This window comes from Lactuca serriola, chromosome 4, assembly GCF_051521515.1.
Source record: "Lactuca serriola cultivar US96UC23 chromosome 4, Lser_US96UC23_V15, whole genome shotgun sequence".
NCBI classification, from domain to species: domain Eukaryota; kingdom Viridiplantae; phylum Streptophyta; class Magnoliopsida; order Asterales; family Asteraceae; genus Lactuca; species Lactuca serriola.
The window spans coordinates 58652159-58679182 of NC_136411.1; the positions used below are offsets into that span (position 1 = coordinate 58652159).

The 27024-nt window shown below is 35.7% G+C and overlaps 3 protein-coding genes, 1 long non-coding RNA gene and 1 pseudogene across 6 annotated transcripts; 2 read left to right on the plus strand and 3 right to left on the minus strand.

Moving 5' to 3' along the window:
• Nucleotides 1-1497: 1497 nt before the first annotated feature.
• On the minus strand, nt 1498-3234 carry LOC145101659 (cytochrome P450 76T24-like). Its single transcript, XM_079038907.1, has 2 exons — nt 2332-3234; nt 1498-2244 (listed from the first exon to the last, which is right to left on the minus strand). Exons 1-2 carry the CDS (start codon nt 3232-3234, stop codon nt 1639-1641), a joined length of 1509 nt encoding a protein of 502 aa, XP_078895033.1. The 3' UTR covers nt 1498-1638.
• Nucleotides 2567-3526, plus strand: LOC145101661 (uncharacterized). The gene is made up of 2 exons (XR_013705753.1): nt 2567-2704; nt 2797-3526. It is a non-coding gene; the product is annotated as an uncharacterized LOC145101661 (long non-coding RNA).
• Nucleotides 3527-5009: 1483 nt separating this feature from the next.
• On the minus strand, nt 5010-7972 carry LOC145101662 (Pentatricopeptide repeat (PPR) superfamily protein). Its single transcript, XM_079038908.1, has one exon. It carries the CDS (start codon nt 7939-7941, stop codon nt 5323-5325), a length of 2619 nt encoding a protein of 872 aa, XP_078895034.1. The 5' UTR covers nt 7942-7972; the 3' UTR covers nt 5010-5322.
• Nucleotides 7973-10688: 2716 nt separating this feature from the next.
• Nucleotides 10689-15245, plus strand: LOC145100141 (disease resistance protein Roq1-like; annotated as a pseudogene). Its single transcript, XR_013704846.1, has 5 exons — nt 10689-11239; nt 11389-12484; nt 12694-13011; nt 13198-14216; nt 14875-15245. The product of XR_013704846.1 is annotated as a disease resistance protein Roq1-like (transcript).
• Nucleotides 15246-15912: 667 nt separating this feature from the next.
• LOC145101663 (Ubiquitin carboxyl-terminal hydrolase family protein) lies at nt 15913-18442 on the minus strand. 2 transcript variants are annotated; one of them, XM_079038910.1, is made up of 3 exons: nt 18156-18442; nt 18019-18092; nt 15913-17478 (listed from the first exon to the last, which is right to left on the minus strand). In XM_079038910.1, exon 3 carries the CDS (start codon nt 17345-17347, stop codon nt 16034-16036), a length of 1314 nt encoding a protein of 437 aa, XP_078895036.1. In that variant the 5' UTR covers nt 17348-17478; nt 18019-18092; nt 18156-18442; the 3' UTR covers nt 15913-16033. The 2 variants fall into 2 exon arrangements, with proteins under 2 accessions (XP_078895036.1, XP_078895035.1); XM_079038909.1 differs by having other exon boundaries at nt 18019-18442.
• Between the last annotated feature and the right edge of the window lie 8582 nt (nt 18443-27024).

The following is a 27024-nucleotide window of genomic DNA, read 5'->3' on the forward strand; positions in this document are numbered from 1 at the left end:
CCAAACCGTATTGATTGATGATTTATTCTAATCCATTATGGTAAACAAAAATAACAATGAAATAATTACGTTATCAATTATATTACTCCATCCATACTATTCATATTAGGCTATCCGGAGTGGAAGTCTTTTCACGCGTGAAAAGCTGATGTAAAGGGGCCAAGACGCGTGAACACCATTTCCTAAACCCGGTGGTTTGGTTGTGGCATCTTGGTGAAGACGCATGAAGACGGGTGATCTCATTGGCTAGCTTTTCTTCCCCTCACATTTTTTTCTCTTTCTCTCTCCGTTTTGCCTCTTCACACCTTAACCACTAGTGAATACCATTTCCACAACCTAGTGGGTTGGTTGTGGAAAGGGTAAATAATGACATGGTATCTTCTCCACTCGTGACCACTTCATGCAGTCTTATGTTTCATTCCGTGCAACCAAACATTCTCTATATGACTATATGATTTCGATTCTACCTCTTCTTGACGGCCAAACAATATTTCTTTAGCATCAATTGCTCGGAACTTTGCCTGATTTGGTTTTCGATATTCGTCCCATCCAAAGTAAAACACAACAAAAGATATTTGTCATGCTTGTGGCTTCATTTCTAGAGTAAATTACTGAAATGGTCTTTATGGTTTGGTCAAAGTTACACGTTTGGTCCCTAACTTTTTTTTTGCACTCGGATCGTCCCTATGGTTTGATTTTGTTGCGTTTTTCGTCCCTTACATGCATAAAGTTAGGGACCAAACATGTGATTTTAACTAAACCATAGAGACGAAAAACGCAATAAAATCAAACCACAGGGACGATCCGAGTGCAAAAAAAAAAATTGAATACCAAACTGCAATTTTGACCAAACCATATGGACGATTTCGGTAATTTACTCTCATTTCTAAAAGTAAATGTGTCCCATTTTCATTGAGGAGCATTACAACTATCCAATATCCATTATTCATTCGAATATTTGGGTCCTTCACCTACCTCATTCCAATATGGATATTGTTATTTTATGTAAATTACATGAATGGTCTCTATGATTTGGGATAATTTGCACGTTTGGTCTATAACTTATTTTTTTTAACTCGGAATGTCCCTACTATTTGTTTTTGTTGTGCGTTCGGTCCATGTCTTAGCTAAAAATATTATTTTTCCTTGATTTTTAATTTATTTAAATAAACACACCCCCCAAGCCCACCTCTACCTCACCTTACATTACTTTACTTACCCCATCTTATTTAAATAAATTAAAAAATCAAGGAAAAATAGTCTTTTTAGGTATGACAGGGACCAAGCGCACAACAAAAACAAACAGTAGAGACCTTTTGAATTAAAAAATAAGTTAGGGATCAAAAATACAAATTACCCCAAACCATAGGGACATTTATGTAATTTACTCTTATTTTATTATGTTTATTTATGACCACACCCAAAGCGAGAAAAAGAACATTTTGACTATTACTTCATTCCGTATCGTCCACGTAACACCAAATTAAGACCACCAACTTCGTATAAAATCCCGTAAAAGTACGCGTATTATAAATATTACACGTCAACAACATCACATAGTAAATAACTAAATATACATTTCAACTTCAACATTCTGTTATAATGTTCTTTTCTTATTGGTTAACCCTAAGACTAAAGTCAAACTTTGACCGGTATGGCCATTAGAGGCAAGTTTTTCTGTAACGTAATCCCAAACTTATCAGTCATATCCATATCTTCTGGTTTCATCCCTTCAATCCTCCAATCAAACCTGTAAATCAAAGCCCCCAACATCATATGCAACATCCTGTGAGCAAGAAGCAATGCCGGACACATCCTTCTTCCTGCTCCAAACGGTATGAGCTCAAAATCATGGCCTTTGTAGTCAATTCCGACATCAAGAAACCTCTCCGGCCGGAAAGCTTGTGCATCTGACCATACGTTTGGATCTTGACCCATAGCCCACAAGTTACACAGAATCTGTGCGTCTTTTGGGATGATGTAGCCTTGGATCTCGACGTCGGTTATGGCTCTATGTGGGATTAGAAAAGTCACCGGAGGGTGTAGCCGGAGAGTTTCTTTGACGACGGCTTGTAAGTAAGGAAGTCTTGAGATGTCTGATTCTTCAATGGTTTTGTCTTCCTTTCCCATTACTTCTTCCAATTCGGATCGAGCTTTTGACATTTTCTCCGGGCTGTGGATTAGCTCCGCCATTGCCCATTCCAACGTGCTTGATGTGGTGTCAGTTCCTGCAAGAAATAAATCCTGTACACCAACCATTCGTTCATGAATACATGCATTTCGTTAATTTTAAAATTATTGTATCTTGAACTTAAAAAAAGATTTACTTACAAAGAGCAAGTTTCGTATGTCATCGATGCTAATTGAGGATTTCTCATTTTCGGTAATGTCAAGAAGCAAATCCGTAAGATCTTTACTTGACGAAGGTCCATGATGATCAGGTGAACTTGTTCTTCTTTCTTTCAACCGTTTGCTTATATGTTGTTCAAAGATTGCCATTAACTTCCCGGTATAAAAACTTGCTGATCGGAGCAACCCTTTTGGATCCAACGGACGAAGTACAGGAAAGAAATCGGCTAGATTAGGTGTTCCACCGACTTCCATCAAACCCCCTACGAGGTTCTTGAAATCTTGAGATGATAAAGAATCATACTCAGCTAAATCGATGGAGAAGATGAAGTTAGAGAGAACGTTAAGAGTTGTGGTAACTGCAGTTTGACCTATATTTACAGCTTTGCCATTCTGACAACAGTTGTTAACATAGTCAACAAGTTCTTGAACCTTTTTCTTGCGTAGGTGCTGACTAGCGTCAAGTTGGGTTATGGAGAACAAATGCTCTTTGGATATTTTCCGTAGCCTACGCCATTGATCTCCAACTGGTAACCAAACCATGGAGATTTTATGGCGATCGTGTGCATGAGCAGCATATGGGATTGATCTGCTGGAGAAGGAAATGTCATGTTTTGAAAAGAATTCTTGAGCGATTTCACGCGAGGAGACAACTATCATGGTGGTGCTTCCGAGCTTAAGGGACATCAATGGTCCATATGTTTTTGAGAGGGTGGCAAGCGAGTGGTGTGGTTTCTTTCCGAGTTTAAAGATGCTTCCGATGACCGGAAGTGGGTATGGGCCCGGCGGCAGTCTGGTGGAGAGACGATGGTTGGATTGGGTGATGAAGATATAAACCCATGACAAAATGGAGAGTAAGATTAATATGATTGTGTAGTACTCCATTTTGTTCTAATCATACTAAAATTGATGTTCATCGGATCATGGTGTTGAATTTATAGCGGTGGTTCTTGTTGGAGTCAAGGATGGAGAAAAGGAAATCAATGGCAGAAAAGCTCACCTGTTCAAAGACAAGGACAAGACTAATTCTTTTTTGAACCATAAAAGGAGTACTCGGTCCATCAATCGTCATACGATGATACGAAGTTACGAACATGTTTAATGGTGAAATGTAGAAAATACCAAGTCAAATGAAAACTTACCTTTCCTCGATAAAAAAAATGATTTTAGTTGTTAAGCTTTTGATTTAATTAATAAAATACCAAAAATAGATCGACTATATCACAAAATAACAATCTTTCAGATATTCTAATAAGAAAATAGCACGCGCTTTCACAAATACTACTTGGTGACTCATGAAAATAGACAAATCGTTCGAACCTCTCGTCTCAATGAATATCGTGAAGGTTTGAGTGATCGATTGGTGCTAGTAAACGACAACAAACTAATCTCTATAAATTATATAAATCTATGTTGAAAACACTATTTCACAGTAACTTCGCGAATCACGAATCCAAAAGCACTTTATGAAGTGGCCATTTTAACGTCTTTCATATATTTTGTAGCGATGCTCGTAGTTCTTTGAGTAAAATGTAAACAAAATATGCATATTTTCTGTTAGATTAAAGTAGTTTTTGAAAATTAAGGTTTTGCCAAATAAGATCCGGTTCATAAAATTTTAAATTGTTTCGTTAAACGGCCATTTTAACATTCTTCACATATTTTCTAGTAACATTGTAGTTTGAGTATATATGGACAAAATAAGTATATATCCTTGTTAATGTATTGTTAAAATAGAGTACTTTTTGAAATTTTATGTTTCACGAGACGAGAACCATTTTGCAATCTTCCAAATGTTTTATGATGCATCCATGTTAACATTTTCAACTACTTTCTAGTGACATTAGATTTGTTTAAGTAAATGTGGACATAATACCCAAATTGTTATAGCATGTTAAAATAGAGTAGTCATTGAAAATCTAGATTTCGTGAAACAATAACCGTTTCACAAATATTTAAATTTCACACGTTTTAATGGTAGTACTTGCACAAACTTATTTATAGAATTAGCAAAATTACCCCCTTGGACATATAAATTTTATTTATATTAAATAAATTGATTTATTTTAATTATTATTATTATTGATATTATTTTTAACTATAAAAAAAATGACATACCGAAAATTGAAATGGGCATTACACATCTTTTTTGACTCTTAAGGCACCCATCGATATCGTATTTACCAACAACAACTTGAGTATGACTCATGTGAGATTTTATGAATGATACTTTGATTTGTAGTTGAGAATGTTAAGATTGTAAATGTAATTACTTGTTTTTTCTTATTGAAATTGTGTTTTTTTATTGTATATTACACAATTTTATTTTTTGGATACCCCTTTGCTTTAACCCTGAGTACTTGAGATAAAACGTAGATTATCAAATTTCAAAGCTAAATCCTCTTTTTATAGTAGTTTATCAAATTTTATATACTTTGAGTTTTGGTTATACCTTGCCCAACTAACATTGACACATATTGTTTTGCCTTTAATTAGAATTGCAATGATTTTTCTAAAATCATACAATCAGGTCCACTATTTGTCCATTTCTATAAAAGTGGATGCAATGAGAAGATTAACAATAACATAATATCAATATGAAGATATCGTCAAACAATCAAAATTTAGTTAACAACAAACGAGATTACAAACTTGTTTTTATTACGTTAATATGACCAAAACATCCACAATACAAAAGAGTTAAAAAACTTGTAGAAAATTAGTCCAAATTAGGTGAAAACTTGTAGAAAAATGGATCAAACTAAATGGGGTCAATCTAAAATTACATTGCTAATGTAAAAAATTTACATGTGAATACAATAGCGTTTTACCTTTCAATACAAACAAATTCACCACCTCATTCATGTGATTCTCACTATTCGCATTCGAATTCCTGATTTTATATACAAATCAAGAGACATTCTCTTTCCATGCATTTTTTTTTTCTCTTTGTACTTCACTCATGAGATACATTCAGCTAGCAGCTTCTCTCACCTCACTTAAATATGTCACAACTGAAGTAGCAATACCTTCTTTCGCCATTTTCTCTTTCAATTTCACTACCTCACAACTATTTCCATTCTTATCACATCCATCGATCAAAATATTATAAGTAATAAGATTTGGATCCACCCCTTTTGACCTAAGCTTATAAAATAGTCTCAATGCTCTATCAACATTCCCTGATTTACACAACCCATTTATCAAAGCATTATATGTAGCAATATCAGGAACAAGACCTTTTGTCAACATCTCATCACGCAAACTAAAAGCCTCATTAACTTCACCATAACTCGATAAAGCATGAATTAGGGTACAATAAGTGAAATTATCAGGAACAAATCCTTTCTCTAACAACACAGAAATGAATTTTTTTGCATCATCAACTTTTCCAACTTTACATAACCCTGCAATTGCTACATTGTACACAACATTGTTTGGAAGAAAAGTGGATTCCACAACTCCATTAACAATGTTAAAAACTTTTTGCAAATTTACCTTTTTTGTATCCCACTCAAAGAATTTCTCAAGACTTTTGTCCTTTGGTAAAAGATCAAAATCCATTATCTTGTGAAGTAACATGTTTGCTTCATCAATCATGCCATTTCTATAAAGTGAACTCACCATTGTGCTACATATGATAACATTAGGAGTAAAACCCTTTTCTTTCATTTCAGAATATGTAGTGAATGCTTTATCCAGCTTCCCTTCTTTACACCAACCAGAAATTAGGGCACCATATGTTACAATGTTGGGGATTATTCCTCTGTTATGCATCTCACCGAGTAAATCTGTAACTCTCTTCATCTTCATTTTCCCACATCTAAAATATCCAGTGATAAGAGAGTTATACATTTCAATAGACAATGGGATAGATTTTGTATCCATAGTGTCCTTGATTTCAAGAGCCATTTCCATGTTTCCAACTTTACAGTACCCATCAACAAGGGTATTATAGGTAATTTTGTCTGGTGGACAACCGAGTTCTTTCATCTTATCAAAAACTTTCTCTGCTTCATCCATTTTTCCCATTTTGCATAGTCCATTAAGCATTATATTAAACCCAATTACAGGTTTAATAAATCCTTTAGCTAAAAACTGTTTCCACAACATGAAAGCTCCTTTAAAGTCTCCAACTTTAAAGAGACAATGGAGTAGAGTACCATATCCAACTTCATTAGGTGTCAAACCTCGTTTTATCATGAGATGCCAAAGTTGTAAAGCCTTGTTGATGTTGTTATCTTGGCAAAAAGATTTCAAAAGGGTATTATAAGTTACAATATTTACATCTATGCCATCATGAACCATCTTTTCACAGAGATCAAAAGCCTTGGATATAAAACCTTCCCTACAATACCCATCTATCAAAGTATTATAACAGTAAGAATCTGGCTTTAGTTTTAATTTACTCATACTTTTTACCATTTTTGCAGCTTCATTGACTTGGCCTAGTTTACAGTATCCATTGATCATTGAATTGCAAATAAACAAGTTTAACTTCAATCCTGCTTTTAACATCTCACTTTGAATTCGAACAGCATGATTCATCTTTCCTATTTGACAAAACCCATCTATCAAAACACCATAAGCTTGTTCATCTAAGATGAATGATGGATTCTCCTCTTTCATTTCTTTAAGAAACTTTTCAGCTTCTTCCATTTTCCCTTGTTTGCAGTATCCCTTAATGACCAAAGTATATGTAACCACATTCTTGAACACATGTCTATCATTCATCAATCTCAAAACTCCTTTTGCACTTCTGAGATCACCTATAGAAACATACCCGTTGATCAAACCATTGTATGTTACTATGTTAGGCTCCACACCAATGTCCTCCTCAATCTCTCTCATGAACTCTACAGCTCTTCCCACTTTCCCATCTTTACAGTATGCGTTCACCATAATACTACAAGTGCATACATCAGGCACAAGTCCAATCTTGTTCATCTGATCATAGACTACAAAAACGGAATGAAACTCTTCCTTCCTGACTAAACCACTCAATAAACCATTACAAGAATGCAAACTAGGCACTCTTCCCAACCTACACATTTCATCGAACACGTAGAGTGCATTCTTTGTCAATCCTTTTTCCGCGTACAGCTTCAAGATGATGTCGAACACCGTAGGAGAAAATCCAAATTCCCGATAAAACCTAACTAACTGATGCCAAATATACAAACCCAAACGACTATCTTCCTCACAGAACCCAACTAGTACCCTCAAATGCACTCTCGTTTCATCGAACATGCGCGCCCTCGACAGAATGTGAACTAATCTACAATATGATTTAACATGGGGTCTAAATTTCTGCTGCTTCGAAGCTAGTTTAAAAAAATGTAAACACGCGTTTGGGTTTAATTTTAGTTTGGTTAAGACTTGGTTTAAAAGGTCGTCGGAAAAGTCGAAAGAAAGGGTGGATATCGCGGTGAAGCGGCGGAGTATGAGGAGACGGCAAATGCGGTCGACTAATTCGGATTGGGTCAAGTCGGATACGTCCCGGAGCTGCTTCGATTGGTGAATTGAGAGTCGATGGTGGAAGAGAGAACATACGCGAGCTGCCGCAGTCGCATGGAGAGTGTATCTGAGCATTGAAATTTGTTGTCAGCGGTGAAAGGTACCACAGTACACAACCATTTGGCCCTTATGTTTTATGCTAACTTCACTTTTATAACAAACAGGCCCCTCATGTTTAAAATTTTAATGGTATAATGACTTATGATGGTAATAATTATCGATTTTTTTTTGTTTATCATTTATCATTGAACTGATTTATGTGTTTAAAACAATATCATTATGACCAGCTACTGGATGTTACCGACGACTTTGTTATATCCGACGACTCTACGGTCAACATTACTTTTTCAATGAGTCTCCAACAAAATGTAGATGAAGATTTTGTTGTTTCAAAGGCTCCTGTGTGTTTGTTCATCTTCATATGTTCAAGAACATGTATTGATGAACTCAAACTCAAACACTAGAAATTTGATGAACTAAAAAAAATAAGTCAAGAACATATCTAAAAACAAGAAAACCCTTTAAATCAAAGGGCATATCTAAATTCGAAGAGTTTGATATGAAATCGAAGAGCTTGAATAGAAATCAAAAACCCTTGAAATCTAAAGGGGTTGAACATAAATCAATTCCACTAACACGAACATGAAATCGATTCTAGAACTCGGTCTTTTACAGATGTTTTTTTCAAATTCGAAAAACCTTAGGATCGTGTTCTTCAAGTACAAAAAAGTGACTAAATGTGAACAAAAATGTGTTTGTTACCGTCCTGAGTTATTATCCCAAATTTTCATAATCAATTTGTTGATGTTCTTCTTATAATTTGTTAGGAAAACACACACACACACAAATCTAGCCACTATAGCTTAAGGTTTGCCAAACATATTGAATTCCTACCATTGATGTCTCATATACGACGTTCGGACACCTTGGGAGAGATAAAAATATCTCATAGATTGCTGTGTCCCGCAAGTGGTAGATTTTTGAGTAGGACCCTCGTATACTAATCGGTTTTTACCATGATTTTGAAAACCGGACCGGACCGGCCGGTTGAACCGGTTCAACCGGGAACCGGTTAGTGCACCGGTTTTATTAAGCCTGAAAACCGCTTGTAATCAAACCGGTTAAGAACCGGCGGTTCAACCAAAAACCGGGCTGGTCAAACCAGTAAAAAAACCGGCCTAAATATTTTAATTATAAAATTTAAACTAGAAAATGGTTCAGTGGACCCACTCCTTAAAGGTTGATCCGATTGTTTGCGTTTGGAAAAGTCTATCACCCCTTTTCTTTTATAACCCTCGCTAAAGCCTTAACTTTTGTTTTTTGTGGATGTGGGATACCTGAAGGAACAATTTGAGGGCTCCTCTTCTACATTGATAAAAGCTAATATATATATATATATATATATATATATATATATATATATATATATATATATATATATATATATATATACTTTTTTTCATTACGTTAGTTATAAAATTTTGAGAAAAAGTTAGCATATAAATTATTAGATTTAGAATTTTGGAAGGTGTTGTTTTATTTTATAAGTTAAAAAATTAATGTTAATATATATATATATATATATATATATATATATATATATATATATATATATATATATATATATATACTCGTCCGGTTCATCCGGTTTTTAGAACCGGTCCGACCGGTCAAACCAATTGAACCATCAACCCGGTAAGACGACCAGTTCGATGTCCGGTCCGGTTTTCAAAACATTGGTTTTTACCATTGTTTGATTGATTCCGTGCATCAAATATGTGTATCGAATATCAATCATATCATTGTTAGCAAATTGTGACTGACTATGCCAAAATTAATTGCGGGGGTAATGGTTTTGATATTGAAGTTGTGGTAACATAAACATTGAGTTATATTATGTTTGAATAAATCAAATGGTGGTGGAACTTGTGAACCCGTAGCACAGCTTTACTCTTGCTTCAGTTGGAACCTGTCTTTTTAGCCTTGTCGCAATTTGAAATTGAGACGGAAGTGGAAAAATGATGTGAAAATGAGAAGGTTGAAATGGTATTTATATGGTTTTATATTGTGAACCCGTCTTTTTAGCCTTGTCAGGTAACCCGTTGATATTATTGCATCCTAATCATCACCCGCTCCTTTCCTGTGACCACTTTGTATGCTCATATGGATGAAAAATCCTTAGAATGCATTTGGTTGCGGAAAATTTTATAGCTTTCCATGAAATTTTCAAATGAAATGAAAATTTTGAAAATGCGTTTGGTTAATTCGGTTTTCATAAATTTTTTAAGAAAACGAAAATTTTCTATTTTTCAAGTTGCATGTAAATTAGAAAAGTGATTTTTATAGTTTTTCAAAAATTTTTAAATCTCTACGATGGAAAATGTTCTCGGCCGGTTCCAACCATAAGCATTTTCTATAATTTTCATTGAAAATTGAAAATGAAAACTAACTCTATTAACTGAAAACGGTTTTCTATGACCAAACGCATCCTTAATATTTCTTAAAAAAAACTTAAGAAAAATAATAATTTTTTTTAAAATGCAATTAAGTCTTTGAATTGTTTTAATGTGAGTTAAGAATCTCGGTGCACTTATTTTGTATAATTAAATGTTCGTGATTCATAAAAAAAAAAATAAGTGATGTCTGGTGATGACATTGTATGTTTGACTTTATAGAAATGCTTAATTAATAATTTAATATGCATCAATCGTAAGACATTTTTGCACACGATGCCTCTTGTAAGAGTCAAGATCTAAATGTGTTGTTAACATTTTAAGCATTATATTAGTATGAGAATTTTTCATTTCATGCCTACTCTCTTTCCTGTCATTTAGTAAAAGCTTCCCCCAACAAAGAGTTGATTTCACTGGATATGTCAAACATACCTTCAATGACTTCTTCTTCAACTTTATCTATCCACAAGAGCTATCAATATGATGTCTTTTTGAGCTTCAGAGGTGAAGACACCCGTAAGACCTTTGTTGATCATCTATATGCTGCTCTTGAGCGGAGCGGAATTCACACCTACAAGGATGATGAAAGACTCCACAAAGGAAAAAAGATCGATGAAGAGCTCTTGAAGTCCATTGAAGACTCAAAAATCTTTATTATTATTTTCTCACTGAACTATGCATCTTCATCTTGGTGCTTGAGGGAGCTTGTCAAGATTATGGAGTGCCAAAAGTCGAATGATCAGCAGTCTGCTTACCCTGTGTTCTATGATGTAGAACCTTCTGAAGTCCGAAAACCAAATGGAGCATTTGCAGAAGCCTTATCCCTACATAAAATGGAAGAGGCTACTGTGAAATGGAGAGAGGCTCTCGATGAAGCAGCCAATCTAGCTGGGTGGGAATTGAAGGACACTTTCTAATGGGTAATTCCTTCCTCATGTTTGTAATATTCTTTCATTTTTAGTATGTGTATGTTAGTGTTCAACTTAAGTGAGTATGTGATAGATCCAAAAACTAATATTTCATGTAGGATCTTGATCAGCAAGCTAACTGAATATTCTCTAATCTACAGGTATGAAGCTAAAGTCATCAAAATTATTGTTGAACAGATTTTGCTGAAATTACGTTCCATTCATTTCAGCGATGATGAAAATTTAATAGGCATGCATCATCGAGTGCAGGACGTAGAGTCATCTTTACAAATCGATAATTTGAATGTTGTTCGAATGATAGGGATCAAGGGAATGGGAGGTAGTGGTAAGACAACTCTTGCTAGATCTATTTTTGATAAAGTATCAACTCAATTTGATGGTATAAGCTTTGTTGAGAACGTGAGGGAAGTTTCTAAAGTGCATGGTTTGCAGTCTTTGCAAAAACAAATCATTTCAGACATATTACATTATCAAGGCTACATTGTAAATAGTGTGCATGATGGGAGAAAAATGTTAAGTGAGAGGTTGTGCTATAAAAAAGTTCTTGTGGTTCTAGATGATGTAGATCATATAAGTCAGCTTGAGGCGTTAGGTGGGGCGACTAAGTGGTTTAAGCTTGGAAGTCGAATTATTATTACAACAAGAGATGAGCAGTTGTTGAAAGCACATGGAGTAGATCTGATTCATAATGTCAATCTATTGACTAATGTGGAAGCAGTTACTCTTTTCAATAGATATGCATTTGGGACAGTTCTTCTATTTAAAGGGTATGAAAAGCTATCACTTGAAGTTGTACGTTATGCTGCTGGTCTTCCCTTAACAATCAAAGTTTTGGGCTCTTTTCTTTGTGGGAAAGATGAGCTTGAATGGATGGATGCACTAAAAAGACTCAAAAGAATTCCACTTAAGGAAACCTTGGAAAAATTGGAGTTAAGCTATATCGCACTAGAGGATGACTACAAGGAAATATTCCTTGATGTTGCATGTGGACTAAAAGATGTGTTCAAGGAGGATGCAATTAGAATACTTGAAAGCTGTGGATTTCATGCTAGAATTGGTTTAAGGGTTCTTGAGGAAAAATCTCTCATAACTAGTTCAAGTATGTTCTTGCACATGCATGATCATCTACAAGAAATGGGAAGGAATATTGTTCGTCGATTGCACCCTAATGATCCAAGAAGACATAGCCGATTGTTTATTCATGAGGAAATTGAAGATGTATTGGCTAATGACTTGGTAAGGATCATGATACTTGTGCTATAGAAAACTATAAAAAGTTATGTTTCGCGTGCATAAGGTCATAAGCTAGTTTATTGCAATTTAGTGTTTTGTGAGACTACTAAAGTAGCTTATAAACTAGTTTTTCAAATAGCGTATCAAACACAACCTAAATCATTTTCATTAGATATGACATAAGTTTGATGGTCATTGTTTTTGGATTGTAGGGCACTGAAGCAACAAAATCTATAATAATATCAGAGGAGCTCCGTCCTGAAATTATTATGAGAGGTCTCGGAAAAATGAAGGAACTTAGTGCTCTTCACCTTCATGTCGATGACATGTGTTATGGTTCTGATTATAGTTGGATTTATGAAGGTTGGAAATTTGATCAAGTTAGCCACTACTTTCCAAAAGCTTTACGATATCTTTGTTGGAGAGCTTACCCTTATAATTATTTACCAAAAACGTTTCAAGCAAATAATCTTGTTGTGCTTGACATGAGTTTAAGCGGAATCGTAAAACTTTGGAAAGGAGAACAAAAGGTAAAACTAATGTTCTTTCCAATAATAATGTTGTGCATTTTACCTAAATTTTTTTAGAACATCAACACAAATACACTGTAATCTACTCCTAAATTACACCATTGTCTAAGCGACATTGTTAAGTTGTGGAGACTGATTATCCCTTCAAACCAAATCAATATTCATTTTTTTGTTTGCTTGCAACAGGTTCTCAACAAGCTTAGAATCATTGACCTAGGTTTTACAAAGTTGAGGACCCTTGACCTTGTGATGGCTCCGAATCTTGAGAGGTTAATACTTGAAGCATGTGATGATTTGATAGAAATTCATGTGCCCAATGGATGTGGAAAAAGTCTAGTGTACTTGAATCTAGATTTTTGTACGAGATTGAGATCTCTCTCATTTATCAAGCAGTTGGAATCAGTTGAGGTTCTTGATCTAAATGAATTATCTTTGTGGGAATTCCCAGATCTAATTGTAGACTTACGAGAGCTTAAGTTTTCAAAGAACAATATTGAAGAACTACCCTCATCAATTGGAAATCTTCATTGTCTTGTTTCCCTAGATCTTTCCAAGAACAATATTGAAGAACTACCCTCATCAATTGGAAATCTTCATTATCTTGTTTCCCTAGATCTCAGTTCTTGCAGAGATCTGAAGAGTCTTCCAGAAAGCATTTGTAGTTTACAACATTTAAGGCATCCTAACCTCAAGGAGTGCGCGATAGAGGAACTTCCTGAGGACCTTGGTCATTTAGAATGTTTAGATTGGTTAAATTTATCATATACACTTATTAAACATCTCCCTGAAAGCTTTTGTATGTTGAAGCATCTAGAAAATCTCTATCTTCAACATTGTGACTTCATTCAAAACGTACCTGATGATCTTGGGAGATTAGAATGTTTGGAGAGATTATATCTATCATTTAGCAAGGTTAGAGAAATTCCGGACAGCATATGTAAGTTGAAGCATCTCAAACAGCTTTTACTTGAAGGATGTAATCAACTTAAGGAATTACCCGAGAAACTGGGAGATTTAGAAGCTTTAGAACTGTTAGATGTAAAAGGTACATGCATAAGTCATCTTCCCCTGAGCATTTCTCTGTTAAAAGGTCTAAAAATCTGTGGATTTGAATCAAAGGGTCAATCCATAGACACCTCTATAGATGATTATCAGAAGCATCAAATATTGGAGGAGCCGTTCCACGAAGAACCATCAAAAAAGAGGTACTACTTTTTTTTTTATCTATTGGTTTTATTATTTTGTCTTCAATTTAAAACTAATACATGACTGTGTAAATGTGCATTTTACGTTGGTAAAATCTGTTGGATTTACTACACTTCTATTAGTATTTAAAAAAATCACCATCTACGTGGCTCACATTAACCCGTCCTAGGGTCCCACGTAGAAGATCAATCACAGAATGTTTGAACCCTGTACCTCCTACACGGAATTTCACTCCTCAAGCACTAGCTGTAATCGCAAGACTACTTCTATTAGGGTGGAGGGAACCCATTTTTCATATCCCTCCCAATTCACTTATCACGTAACTGTCATATCAATTTTTTTTCTCTCCTCTCATTTCTACCTATCTCATCACTCAATTTTTTATTTTAAAATAAATACAAGCTAATTAAAATTATACACAACTAATTAAACACGTACAAAACTATATTGAGTACAAGTGATGTAGCATGTTGTACAAGTGGTAAAGCTTGAGAGAGAGGGGTTAGTATACTTTGTGTCTTCACTTCGGTGGTATCAATGCTTTGACGGATCCGTTACACCGGCACACCACGCCATCGACTCCGTCCACCCTTAATATATGATTCAGTTACGGGTGTTATTACTTTATTAATTGATTTTGATTTTTTATTCATTTAGGAAAAAGGCCAAGCCAAGTTGAGGTTTTCCAAAGGCTACAAAAAAGACAAAAGGACAAAGGAGAATGATGAGATTTAAGGACAGAAAAGTGGCACAAATGTACGAAGAGAAGATATGTATGAGGAGAATCTCTCGACCAATGTTGTTATGTATCATTTGATCCTAAAGCAAGTCTATGGTTTTAGCCAAAAGATGCCACAAATATTTGTGCTGACGATAACACTTTTGAAAAAAATTTTGGGGAAATTCTATACGTACCCCCCAATTGCTTTGTATACCTTCTATATGCTAATGTAATAGTGTTTGTGTACTCCATGATGTGACGATTTATGTGAGTGAAGTGGAATACATATAGTTACACCTTTTTTTTTTGTACTTTTGTGAAGTACATGTCATTTCATCCCAAGGTTTGAATAGATATACGTAAGATTCGAACCTTGTAACATTAAAATCCCAAATGATCACACTAGTAATCATATTCATGGTGGCTAACATTTTTTTGGTACATAATTCTTTTTGGGACTTACTTATTTACATATTGTTGCTGTTTTTTTTTGGAAACAATGGTGCATGTTTGAATTCTTATTTAATTATTATCAAAAAATAAAAAATATTTCCATTTTGGAATGTATGTTTGCGTTTGTAGTTTTTACATATTTTATGCAAGGGAATATGTAATATGGATTATAAAATAGGTCATTTCGTTTTTTAATAAAATTACCAATGGATAACTATTTATTTTTTTTATACGTATTTCTTTTGCAAAATACCAACCGATATCATTTGTTGCAAAAATGTGAGTCTTTCTTCTTTTATAGCAACCAACTATTCCAATGTCTGATTAAATCTTTAAATTTTTACATATGAAGTCCCACTTAGCTACTGTTTTAGTGTCTATTATATTTAGAAATGAAATTGCAATTTGTCCCCACAAAAGTTTATATATCTAAAGAAAAAGGCAATCATTTATTGGGTTATCCAAAACTAGCCATTTTTGTGCAAATAAACAGCATCCATACAAAAATTATTAGAAAATAATACAGTTTCAAGATTCATAAAAATTGAACAGAATATTGAAGTCAAAATTGATCATTCTTAAGAATGGCAGTGTCATTTTTTATGTTTGACTATAAAACTAAGATTTATAACCTTAAAATGTTTACTTCTCTGTATAAGCTTTCTGAACTTCTGAAATATCCATCTCAGAACATTCTGGAATCAAATCATCTTCAACATCACTACTCATCATATCATCTTCTTGATCAATCCGAATAGTCTTCTCATCATCAGAATCACTTTCAAACAAATCATCATCCTCCAAATCATCAAAATCATCAAAAGTTTCAATCTTTTTCTTCCTTCCTCTGTAACCAGTAAGACTCACAACTTTCTCCTTCCAAACAACCAGTGGACATTTCTCAATCAATTCAGAACCTTCATAAGCTTCTGTCAAGAACACACTAAACCTTTTCCCTCTTTCAGAAACATAAAAAATTCCAAAATGCTTCAACAAGATTCTCATAAGCTTCTGTGGCATCACAAATTCTCTTCTAAAATGAGTCAAATGATCAGTAACTAATCGTTTCTCATTCATAAAACTCAACACTTCATGCATTACTGCAATTGCTCGTTTATCAAACTCTACAGATCCAGCTTTAAGCTCTTTAGCATCTGCATAAGGAGAAAAATATTCCCTTTTTTGAAAATTCTCAATCTGCCCTTTATATCTATACACTTTCTTGTAATCAGGAGGGAATTTCATTGGAAATGGTAATGAAAGTACACCAGGGGTATAATCGTCTGCTTTTGTGATACCTAAAACTTTTTTCTCTACTTCAGTAATGCACCAGTTTGGGTTCCAAGAAACAAGCTTCAAGAACTCGATTTCATCTTCGTTTTTAAAAACCCTAAAAATTTCAGGATATTTATGCACCCAATGTTTCCTAAAATCATAAGGCAAACCCAAATCCCTCCTAAAATGTGCGATTTTATCTAAAGGAAGAGTCTTTTCAACTGACATCATCAGCAGCCTTGTTACATGTTCAACAGCTTTCTCTTCATTTTCAGCTATTAATCTCTCTTCTTCTTCGATTAATTCTTCACCTTTTTTTGTTAATCCAACCCATGTTATACCCTTTTGATCCTTATACAACTCAAATAACTTTGGGGATTTTCGAATGAAGTCTGATATTTTGTGGGGTTTTGGCAAGTTTAAAGGGCGTCTGTGTTGATCAAGAGATCTTATGGGTATGATTTGTTCGGGTTCATGTTTTAGTAGTTCCAATAAAAACAAGATTTTGGATGCGATTTTGTGCTTTTCAACTGCAACTTCGAGGGCGTGGACTCGTTTCTTTTGGCTTCGATCTTGAACTCGTTTGCTTGTTGTCATCGATTGTAGATTTGAGGCTATGAAGTAAAGATTTTTCAATGATTTGGTGAAGTTGTTTGGAGGTTTGATCAGTTGATTTGCCATTAAGTTTGTGAGAATTAGAGTGTTGATCAAGTGTTTGTAGAAATGCCTGACTGAATCAACCTTATGCAACAAAGAGGTTTCTGTGCAATTGATTTGATTGAAGTTGAATGGGTACACTGGCAATGTCCATTCTGAAAGAAACAAACTCAAAACAGTTAAATGAGAGATTCTTGAAATGTGATACAAGAAACAAGATGATGGTTTTAGCCTTTTGAGTTATTTCAATTCAAACCAGATTTCAAATGTAATGAAACGGAAGCCTTTAGGCCTCTGAGATATTGAATCAACAACTATCGAGTGTTGATGTAAATCAATACAATTCAATTCCAGTATCAAATGTGTGCGAAAGAATCTTACTAATACATTTGGTGTATTTTTCATAGCATTATAAAGTTAACAGGTAAGAGTTGAAAAGCAACCCGCATGTTCACTTGGGCATTTACACAAACAGATTGTGTGCATGTTTTTTTTCGAGCTCCAGCGGACATGTGTCAATACGAAAAAGGAAACAGAGCATTATATAGAAATCACAACACTATGACTCTTACAGTGTTTGACATCAAAAACTTATATATAGTACACAAACAAGCATCAAAATTGGCATGAAAAAACAGAAGGCCTTATGTTTGGTAAACCGAACTGAAAGATTTGAGCTATGTAGACGTACGTACTTTATGAAAAGGGTAAAAGAAACGTGGAGATAATTCTGGTCTTTGAAGGTGTTAGGGTTTTCGAAGTTGGAACCCTGAAAATGCAAATTATTATAAGTTAAAGCCGTGGAGATCTTCAATAAGTCTGCAAGACGTGCCTGAGATAATTGATAACTTAGGTTTCCCCTGATTATATTTCTGATCGCTGCTGTGAGGAAAGAAGACGGCGGCGTCGGTGGCTACTGGGAAGAAGGAGCGTGGCGTCTGTGGCGGGGAAGGAAAGAAGAGGGTGGCGATGGAGGCTGTTGTTAACGTCGCTGGAACGAGGGGAAAGGGAGAGTCAAAAATTTTGTTAAGCGATGGTGTGGTCATGTTGACTGAACGATTCAGGAGACGAGGACAATGTGAGCACGGGAAGAAACATGTGTCTTCTAGTTTTAAGTTTTACAGCTTTCCTCATTTTAAAGTTCATGACCAATATAGTTACATAATATAGTTACATTGGTATTTTGCTTTGATCTTGCCTCTGAATCTTATCTCAAAAGTGTGTTATGCAGTTTACCTTGGAATTCAAGTCTGAAACTGTAATGTGCAGTCACCTCTTAACACTGTCCGAGCTCTGATTCTTCATGTCTCGGAATCTCAAATCTGTTTAAAAAAATGTCCTCTAAGATCTTCATAGATTTTACCTCTGATATTCAGTGTGAGCCTTCCATCTCGAACTCTATATCATGTACAAGTGTTGTGTTCATTTTCTCCTCGAAGCATTTTATGACACTCAGGATCGGAACCTCCCTATTCTGAGATCTTCCGTTTCAAGAGAAGTTCAAAGGTTTTTCATTAAAGTTTTTTTCCAAAATGTTTTTCTTAAATGACTTAACGGTTATTTTTTTAATGATTATCCTTAACTCCTAAATAATCGCACTTTTTGCACACGTCTCGATAAAGTGCACATCAGCTCAACTAAAACGATGGTGTTCTTTTTCGCACGTATTGTCATCGCATCTTTCGTCTTCCTAGGTCAAACGCATACCAATTTTGGCAACACATTAAATGAGATCCGTTTACAAATTAGGTGTCATCATTATACCTTTTTCTAACCTGACTCGAATATCCAAACTATATAAAGATTTCAAATCCCAACTGTTCCTTTTTTACGCTCTATTATCCTTTTTCTCCAACAATATCTCTGTAACCTGTTCTTGAAGCTATCATACCTGCCAAGGTTGTAAAACTCGTTACTTGGTACCTGTTCGGCCGACTACCGAGTAGCGAGTACTCGGGAAGTACTCGGATTCGCTAATTCATGTAGAAATATTTTGAGAAAAATTATATATGTCAAAATCATAAGTTAAAATCATAAGTTGATTGAAATATATAACAAAATTAGATACATGTGAATACATAAAAATCTGAAAAACACATAATGGTCTCACTTCGTGAATAATTACTGAAAATATAAGATATATATGTAGTAATAATCACATGTGTGTGTTAAATAATAAATCATTAAGTATATTATACATATTAATCACCGAGTTGACCGAAATTTACAACACTGCTCGGTTCAGTAAGGGGCTGATCGGGGAGTACTCGGGATTTTCTAATTTGCCTCGGTAAGGGGCCGAGTAGCGAGTACTCAGAGGAGTACTCGGCCAACTCGACGAGTTTTACAACATCGATACCTGCAATAATCGTCTCTTCTCAAAATGCCCCATAAATTCCAAAAACATTCTCAAAGAAGAAATCCTCGAAAGGTTCCGCTTCATCATCATCCACAGAACCTTTTCTTCGTGAAACCACTCAACTCTTCTCACCCGATCATGTGGATTATGATGAATCCATTTGAGTGATGATTGAGTTCATATCACACCATCCCATCACCATTCCCCTCACTAAAACCCCAACTCCCCAAATACCTATTCAAATCCTTCACACTGCCTCCGAGAGGATCAAGATTCAAGATGGGGTTTTGGAAACGAAAATCATAAGCGATCACATTGTTCCTGTGTCATAGAAAACTTTCCTCAAGGCGATTGGAATCCTAGAAAACCTTAAGGGTTTTACAGTGCAAGAACCAACGACTGAAGAGTTTCAGATGTTCCTCAACGAAATTGGGTGTACAGAAGAGTTTAAGGCCAAGAAATTTAAGAAATCAGTCGTTCCTGGCCTTTGGACTGTACTCATGCACCTCATTCTTTGAGGTCTTTCAAGCAAACATGGTGGTACCGATACATTGAGCAAAGATTGACTCTATGTTGTTTACATCATCTATTCAGGGAGGACCCATGATGTCGACCTAACCGAGGTCCTGTGGCAAGACTTTCAGAAGTTTTCCATTAAGAGAAAGCCACAAGAAATTTCAAGTCCGAGGTTCCAAGCTCTTACACATCAACAACTCTACCGAGAGAGACAAGAGCCAATTTCGATCAACATAGAACCAAAGAGGTATTTCTCTCTTTTAAAGCTATTAAGACATACAAACTTCTGAACCGATCGTATTTCAAACCCACTCATAGACTACCACAACACATGTTGGTCACTCTTCCATTTGATTCTCCTTTCTTGAAATATCACTTAGAGACTTTGACTGTGTATGAACCAACATAGTATGCACCAGTCTCTGTTGCACAGTCCTCGGATGTGGTCAAACCAGTTTTCGACTGGTGGAAAAAAGAAGAAGGCAACTAAACGCAAAACCTCTCCTATCAAACCTAAAACCAAAAAGAGAGCCAGATTTGGTGCTTCTTCTCAAAAGGAATCACACGATGACATTCCAATTGAATTTGGTCATCCGCTTACCCCTCCATGCCACTCTTCTGAAGTACCCTTCGGAGCTTCAATACCGCTTGCACACACATACAGAGAGTCTCCACATGATCCACCCCCACTTTCCCAAAAATTTGATGACGGTGTTGAAAAACATTCCTTGCACACCCCCTGGAACACACTCACAAGTAATCTCAGAAATCCCTCTTTCTTCAACACAAGCACGATTAGAGTCCCCTGCATCAGATCCTAAGCTCTCTGAAGCTGGGATTGTCCCTCCAACTTCAAGAGCCACAACTGGTCTGATACTTGGTTCAGGTAAAGGACGACCAGGTTCTAACGATGCAGAGTGGATTGATTTTGTTAATAGGGATCACACGAGACATCTAGAGCTCACTCGTTCTCAAGTTGAATCAACTCACATTTCCATGAGAAATAAAGTCATTTGGAGTAACCAGCCCTTTGTTGCTCCTTCAGACGATGTCATTGATCAAGAATTTACAACAGGAGAAGCTCATCAAACAACAATCATATCCGAAGATCCTATGAAGTCTCCTCATCACAATTCCTTTCAACCTCACTCTGACGAAGAACACTCAACGGAGTTTATGTTCGATGATGACTACGCATCTGTTAGCGCTCCTCCAATATTCTCTTCATTACATTTATTGCAAAAGCCTTCTTAATCAATGATTGTTTATGATTTTGGACTGACATCATCTTTATCGGAGCATGTTGATGAAGAAATACAGATAGATGACCAAGTCCATGAAACATTTGGAGGTGAAGCATAAACAAATTCTCCCAAAGAAAATCAAACAGAAAGCAATCCAACTCCTTTCGAACCTCCAGTCAACAAAAGTGCTGATAAAGATAAGTCTGAGAGTTCCACCTCGGACACTGGATCATCAGATGATAACATAGTTGATCCATTTGCCCTGTTGGAACTCCGAGACAACGTAGATGCAACTGTCTCCAAGGTTGAATCACGCGACAAATATGTGGCGAAGTTAGACTCTATGATTGATGACAAGGTCTCCAGCCTCGATTCCAAGCTTGATGTTATTCTCAAGTCTCTATCCGAGATGAAGCAACCTGGGCCCTCGAAAGCAGAAAGGACCGATCAAATTGATCAGCTCATCTCCCTGCGTTTCAAGCATAACTTGGAAGAAGTTGAGAAAAATACAACACCAACCTGGATCACTACATCGACACCACCTCTACCATGCTCAAATCCATGAAGATATGATTAGTGCCACCAACGAGATGATTAAGCAAACGCATGTCCAACATGAGAAGCAGATCCAGAGGTTGGAAAAGGAAATAAAAAAGAAGGATGAACTTAATCTCATAATGCAATAGGTCCTCATCAAGCTAATCTGAGCTTGTTAGAACATCGTCGACATTCCGTACAACAAGTTCGACGAAATGCTCTCCATCCTTGCCTCCATGTTTGATCATCTTAAAGAAAAAGCTCCCAATGCTAAAGCCTACGATACTCTCTCCAAGAAAATCAACATGAGCTTACAGAGAGTATTCAAAAAGGTTGTTCGAAGCTCAAGCTACAGCTCGACGTGCCTCGGATGCAGGGCCTTCCGAAGCCAGAAGGGGAAAATGACCTAGCTGAAAGGGTCAAATCATTCAATGGAAACATGCCTCGGAGTTTAGTCTCCGAGATGAATCTGATGATGATGACATACAAGTTTTGCCCATCGACCGTCCATCTAAAGATGATGATGAACAAGAAGAAGATTATGATGAAGATTTGATCACAAATGTTGTCATAGGAATTCAAGCTCCTCAAAAATTTCCACCTATGTTCTAAGCGATGAAGAGAAAAGGATATGGTCCGCTATTACTTGGCCATCATCCTTGGCAGATATTCTTCAAAGAAGCCGTGAAATGGCTAATGAAAAGACTAATCTCACCATCGATGCATTTCGAGCTACTTAGTAAATGCTGCCTCATATTCCTTCTCCAAGAATTGCTCTTATTGATGAAGGTTCTCCTCTCTGGAAACCTGACGACATTCCATAAGAGCCTCTGACTCCTCCTCCTCTTGAGTTCTGCATCCTTGAAATCATTCAAAAAGTCATATTTGACTTAAACCATCCACATAAAGGCAAAGGAAGGAACATTTCCTTGGAACCTCACAGCCTTGAAAGGACATTCAGAAAGTCTAAAGGCTGGTCACAAGCTCACATCAATCAAGCACTTGAAGAGAGCATTCAGATCCAAGCTTTAAAAGACAACCCCAATCTGATGTTGGGCATATCCCCACTCTTCCGAGAAGGGATAATTCACGACCAAGACATTGTTCCCTTCATATACTTTGATCTACCCACACAAGATTCATACCACATTGATCTCCCAATCTCTCCCTTCGGAAAGTATTATATCAAGTTCGTTCAACTCCATACCAATGATGATCCATAAAAAATCATCGGAATTGAGTGAGAGAGATTGAAGACATTTTACTCCGTTAATGCACGACCTCAAAAGAAAGTGTGGTCTTGGAAGAGAATCACAAAAATTGGTGGGTTTTTAAGAAAGGTTCAAAGCAAGTTCAATATGAACTACATGTTGTACAAATTTTAAATCAATCAGAACAAACACACCACCATCACCATCACAGATACAGGTTTCCCTTCCATCAATCGGAATGATATTCTCACTATTGTCGCTCACTTCCGAAGTCACCAAAATGATCAAATGAACATCGCATCATACAGTGCCACAATGAATTTCCTGAAAGATTATGTAGCTATGTTCTACAAATTTGATTTCGAGTTTGCACATCTATTAGGAACTGAATTTTTTTTGGCAAATATCAACTATGAACTACGTGAAGCACATATTCTGGCAGGGGGGCTATTGAGGAACCAGAGCTCAGATATGTCTACATGCAAAAGAAGACCAACCGAAAAGATTTTTTCGAGTTCTTGACAAACCCCTATTTCCCTCCAAAAATTCATTGCCAATACAGAAAAGTCTGATGCTCTGGAGCATGTGAAGAACAAATTCATCAGCCATCTCAAGTGGTACTTGGAAGTTTGAAATTAGCTCTACAGAGCTTACTTGTTCATTTTCGAAGAAGTCAACTAAGTTGAAGACATATGCATATCTATACATATAATTTTACATCATATCTTAATATTTCTAATTATTTTTATGCCCTTTATAGAACAAAAGGTACTTAATTTGTTATGTATTGTGTTGTAGGGGTAAAAGACATGCTTGGAGCAAAAAGGATGTTGGAAGTTGGAGGCAGGAAGCTAGGAGATTGAATCAAGACTTTAAAATGAAGAAAAAAATACACTCACCACGTTGTGGTGACTTGACCACGACGTGGCACTTTGGACTTTCCCGATTGACTTAGAAGACTTGTTGGATACAGGATAATTACGAAGACCACGACGTGGTGGACTTACAACGTGGTGGTGATCTGTTTTCAGGAAAAGTATAAATATAAGCCATTCTCCTCCGAAATTATAACTTTTGCTGGAAGCTACTGTCGATTTTTGAAGGCCAAGTATTTGTTTTAAAGCTTGGAAGTGAAGAAGTGGATCATAGCTTGGGAATTGAGAGAATCAAGGCAATACAACTCTTAATTACGACTTTCTACTTTAGTTTAATCATGTTTATCACAATGAATTTCGTTTTTCTGTGTTTGATTGCTGAAATCATGGGCTAAAACCCTATGACTTTCATTTAGTGTAGGTTTGCTTGACTTATTATGGTTTGATTTATGGTTAGGATTAAGTTTTCTTGGTTATTTGTTACTTTAGCTTATTAAAGACCCTTTTGTGCTTATGAGAACTGCTTTTTCTATTTATTGCTAAGTTTAATTAAGTTTGTATGACCATCTTTCTTAATTGAACTTGAATCTTATGATCTTTGTGAATTGAAAAGTTGTAGGACTAGAGTTTTGACCAAAACCTAGGGTTAAATATAAAAGTGGGTAAATAATCGTCGGAGCTAATATATGACGACCAATCATATATTGAATCGAGCCAATAAACCAAATTAATCAATTTGTTATAAGTCTAATTTAAATCGAACTGAACACTAGTAAACTTGTTAGTTTATCCACCTGATCACCGTATGAATAAGCTTGTTTGCTAAAGGATTAGAATTAGTGAACATTAACCTAGTCATCTTAGGAATCGGTAAACAATGAAACAATAATCCATTGCACTTCCATAAATCAACCATAATAAAAAGTAAATCGAAGCTAAACGAAAGTCTCTAATTACCTTGGTATATATCGCTTTTGTGTTTCTTGCATTTAGATTAAAAATTTTCTTCATTAATTAATAGTTAATTAGTTTGATTAGTTAAGTTTGTAGTCTTGAAAAACTAGAGAAAACCCTTTTTCTAAATTTAATAGTAAATTAGGCAGATATTAGATAAGAATCAACTAATTAATCTGTTCCATGTGTTCGATACCTATCTATTGTGTTATACTATTTTCAACAAGTTACACTGCCTTAGGTAATAATTAGTTACATTAGTAGGATAAACTAGAGCATAATTATTCACGCATCAAGTTTTTGGCGCCGTTGCCGGGGAACGGTCCATTTTTAGTTAATTTGAATCTGCTATTTTATTAGGAATTTTCTATCTATTTTCTTTTAAATTTATGTTTTTAGTATTTCTTCTGTTTGACTTATCACGTCGTGGTGTCATAACAATTAATTTTAGTTTTCGTTTTTGTTCTTTTTACGCGTTTTATTTGTTTTTGTTGCAGAAATATGTGTACGGTACCGCCTTCACCTTCCTGCGGTCATCTGAAGTTGGCGGTCGTCGAGGCCAACAAAATAAATACCCTAAATATTACACACTAAAATAGTGTGTAGTGGTGTTGATTATGATGGCATGTGCGGAATTAGAAAGATCTAGTGATTCATCATACAAATCAAGAACACAAGAAGTAAATAATTCTTTGTAAGCTCTCATTAGTTTCATAGAAAGAGTAAAAATGGGTCTTGTAATATTTCTCTCTCTAAACTAATGCTCTCATAAGTGTTCCTTACATAAAATGAGTGCCACTCACTTCCTTATAAAGGAAAGGCAACTCATTACACACACAAGTGGGTAAAGCCTCATCCAAGCGTGACTTTGCACCCTAACATTCTCCCCCTCAAAGTTAGGATTGGATGTCCGGCTTTAATCTCCAACGAGCTAGCACGATCAAGACCAAACTCCCCCTCGAAGTAACACCGGTCTTCAAATCCGCAAATGAATATTCGACAAACCCGAGAAGCTTCGAATACCCATCATTCTCCCCCTTTTTATAATCAAAAAATGATTATACAACCCACTAAGGATGAGAAGCGCCCGAGGAATAGTCTTCACGATACTCCCCCTTGATGTGTACCAAAAATGAATCACCAAAAATCTTGCACGGAAAAACAATCACGAAAAAGCCACAAAAAATTTTCAATTTATGAAAAATTTTGACTTTTTGGGTGAAAGTTGCAAGATTTTTCAAAATCCGGGTATAAATTGTCACTTTCTGAAACTTGCAGGGACCCGTTGCGTCCAAAACAGCCAAATATGCGAAACCCTCCTCCTTTTCCAAAGCTGGGTAGAAAGCGTCAATTTGCACAAACTGCAGGGACCAGAAATGAACATTCTTCAATTTCTCAGAAAATTTGCCCAATTTCGAAGTTGGGTATTTTCTGCCAATATTTCGAAACTGCAGGGACTCATTTCAAAACTTCTGCATTCTTCACTTCACAAACATACCAAAAACACCCATTTTGTCAAAACTGGGTGAAAGATGTAACTTTGCAGAATCAATAGGGACCAATTGTGAAATATTCTATCATCTTCCCAATTCCAACGAAAATAAACCCACACAGCTTCCCATTTGACATCGACCTGTAACCATTCGACTGTAAACACGATTCTCATATGAACCAATTCACATATCTTCGAATCTACATCATCAACGTCGACTCGATCATCATACAATCCAAATCGATCTTCTCTTTTCACAGATTAACCATTCGCTTTTGACATACATCCAAACCATTCACTGAATCAACATCATCCAAAATCAATTCCCAAATCTCAATTCTTCGAACATCAACCTGTTCGTTCCAAAATCGATTCCAAAATCTATATTCTCAACCTTCGTTCTTAAACCCAGTCGATTATGACTTCACAATCACTCATTCGATATAACCATTCAATCATCATTCAAAAGATTGTCGACTCCAAAAGCTTCGAAATCAAAATCCAATATTACCA

Coding starts and splice junctions, on each gene's coding strand:
- LOC145101659 (XM_079038907.1), bottom strand. CDS start 3,234: ATGGAGTACTACACAATCATATTAATCTTACTCTCCATTTTGTCATGG. Junction 2,245..2,331: donor ACATACGAAACTTGCTCTTT/GTAAGTAAATCT, acceptor GTTGGTGTACAG/GATTTATTTCTTGCAGGAAC.
- LOC145101662 (XM_079038908.1), bottom strand. CDS start 7,941: ATGCTCAGATACACTCTCCATGCGACTGCGGCAGCTCGCGTATGTTCT.
- LOC145101663 (XM_079038910.1), bottom strand. CDS start 17,347: ATGGCAAATCAACTGATCAAACCTCCAAACAACTTCACCAAATCATTG.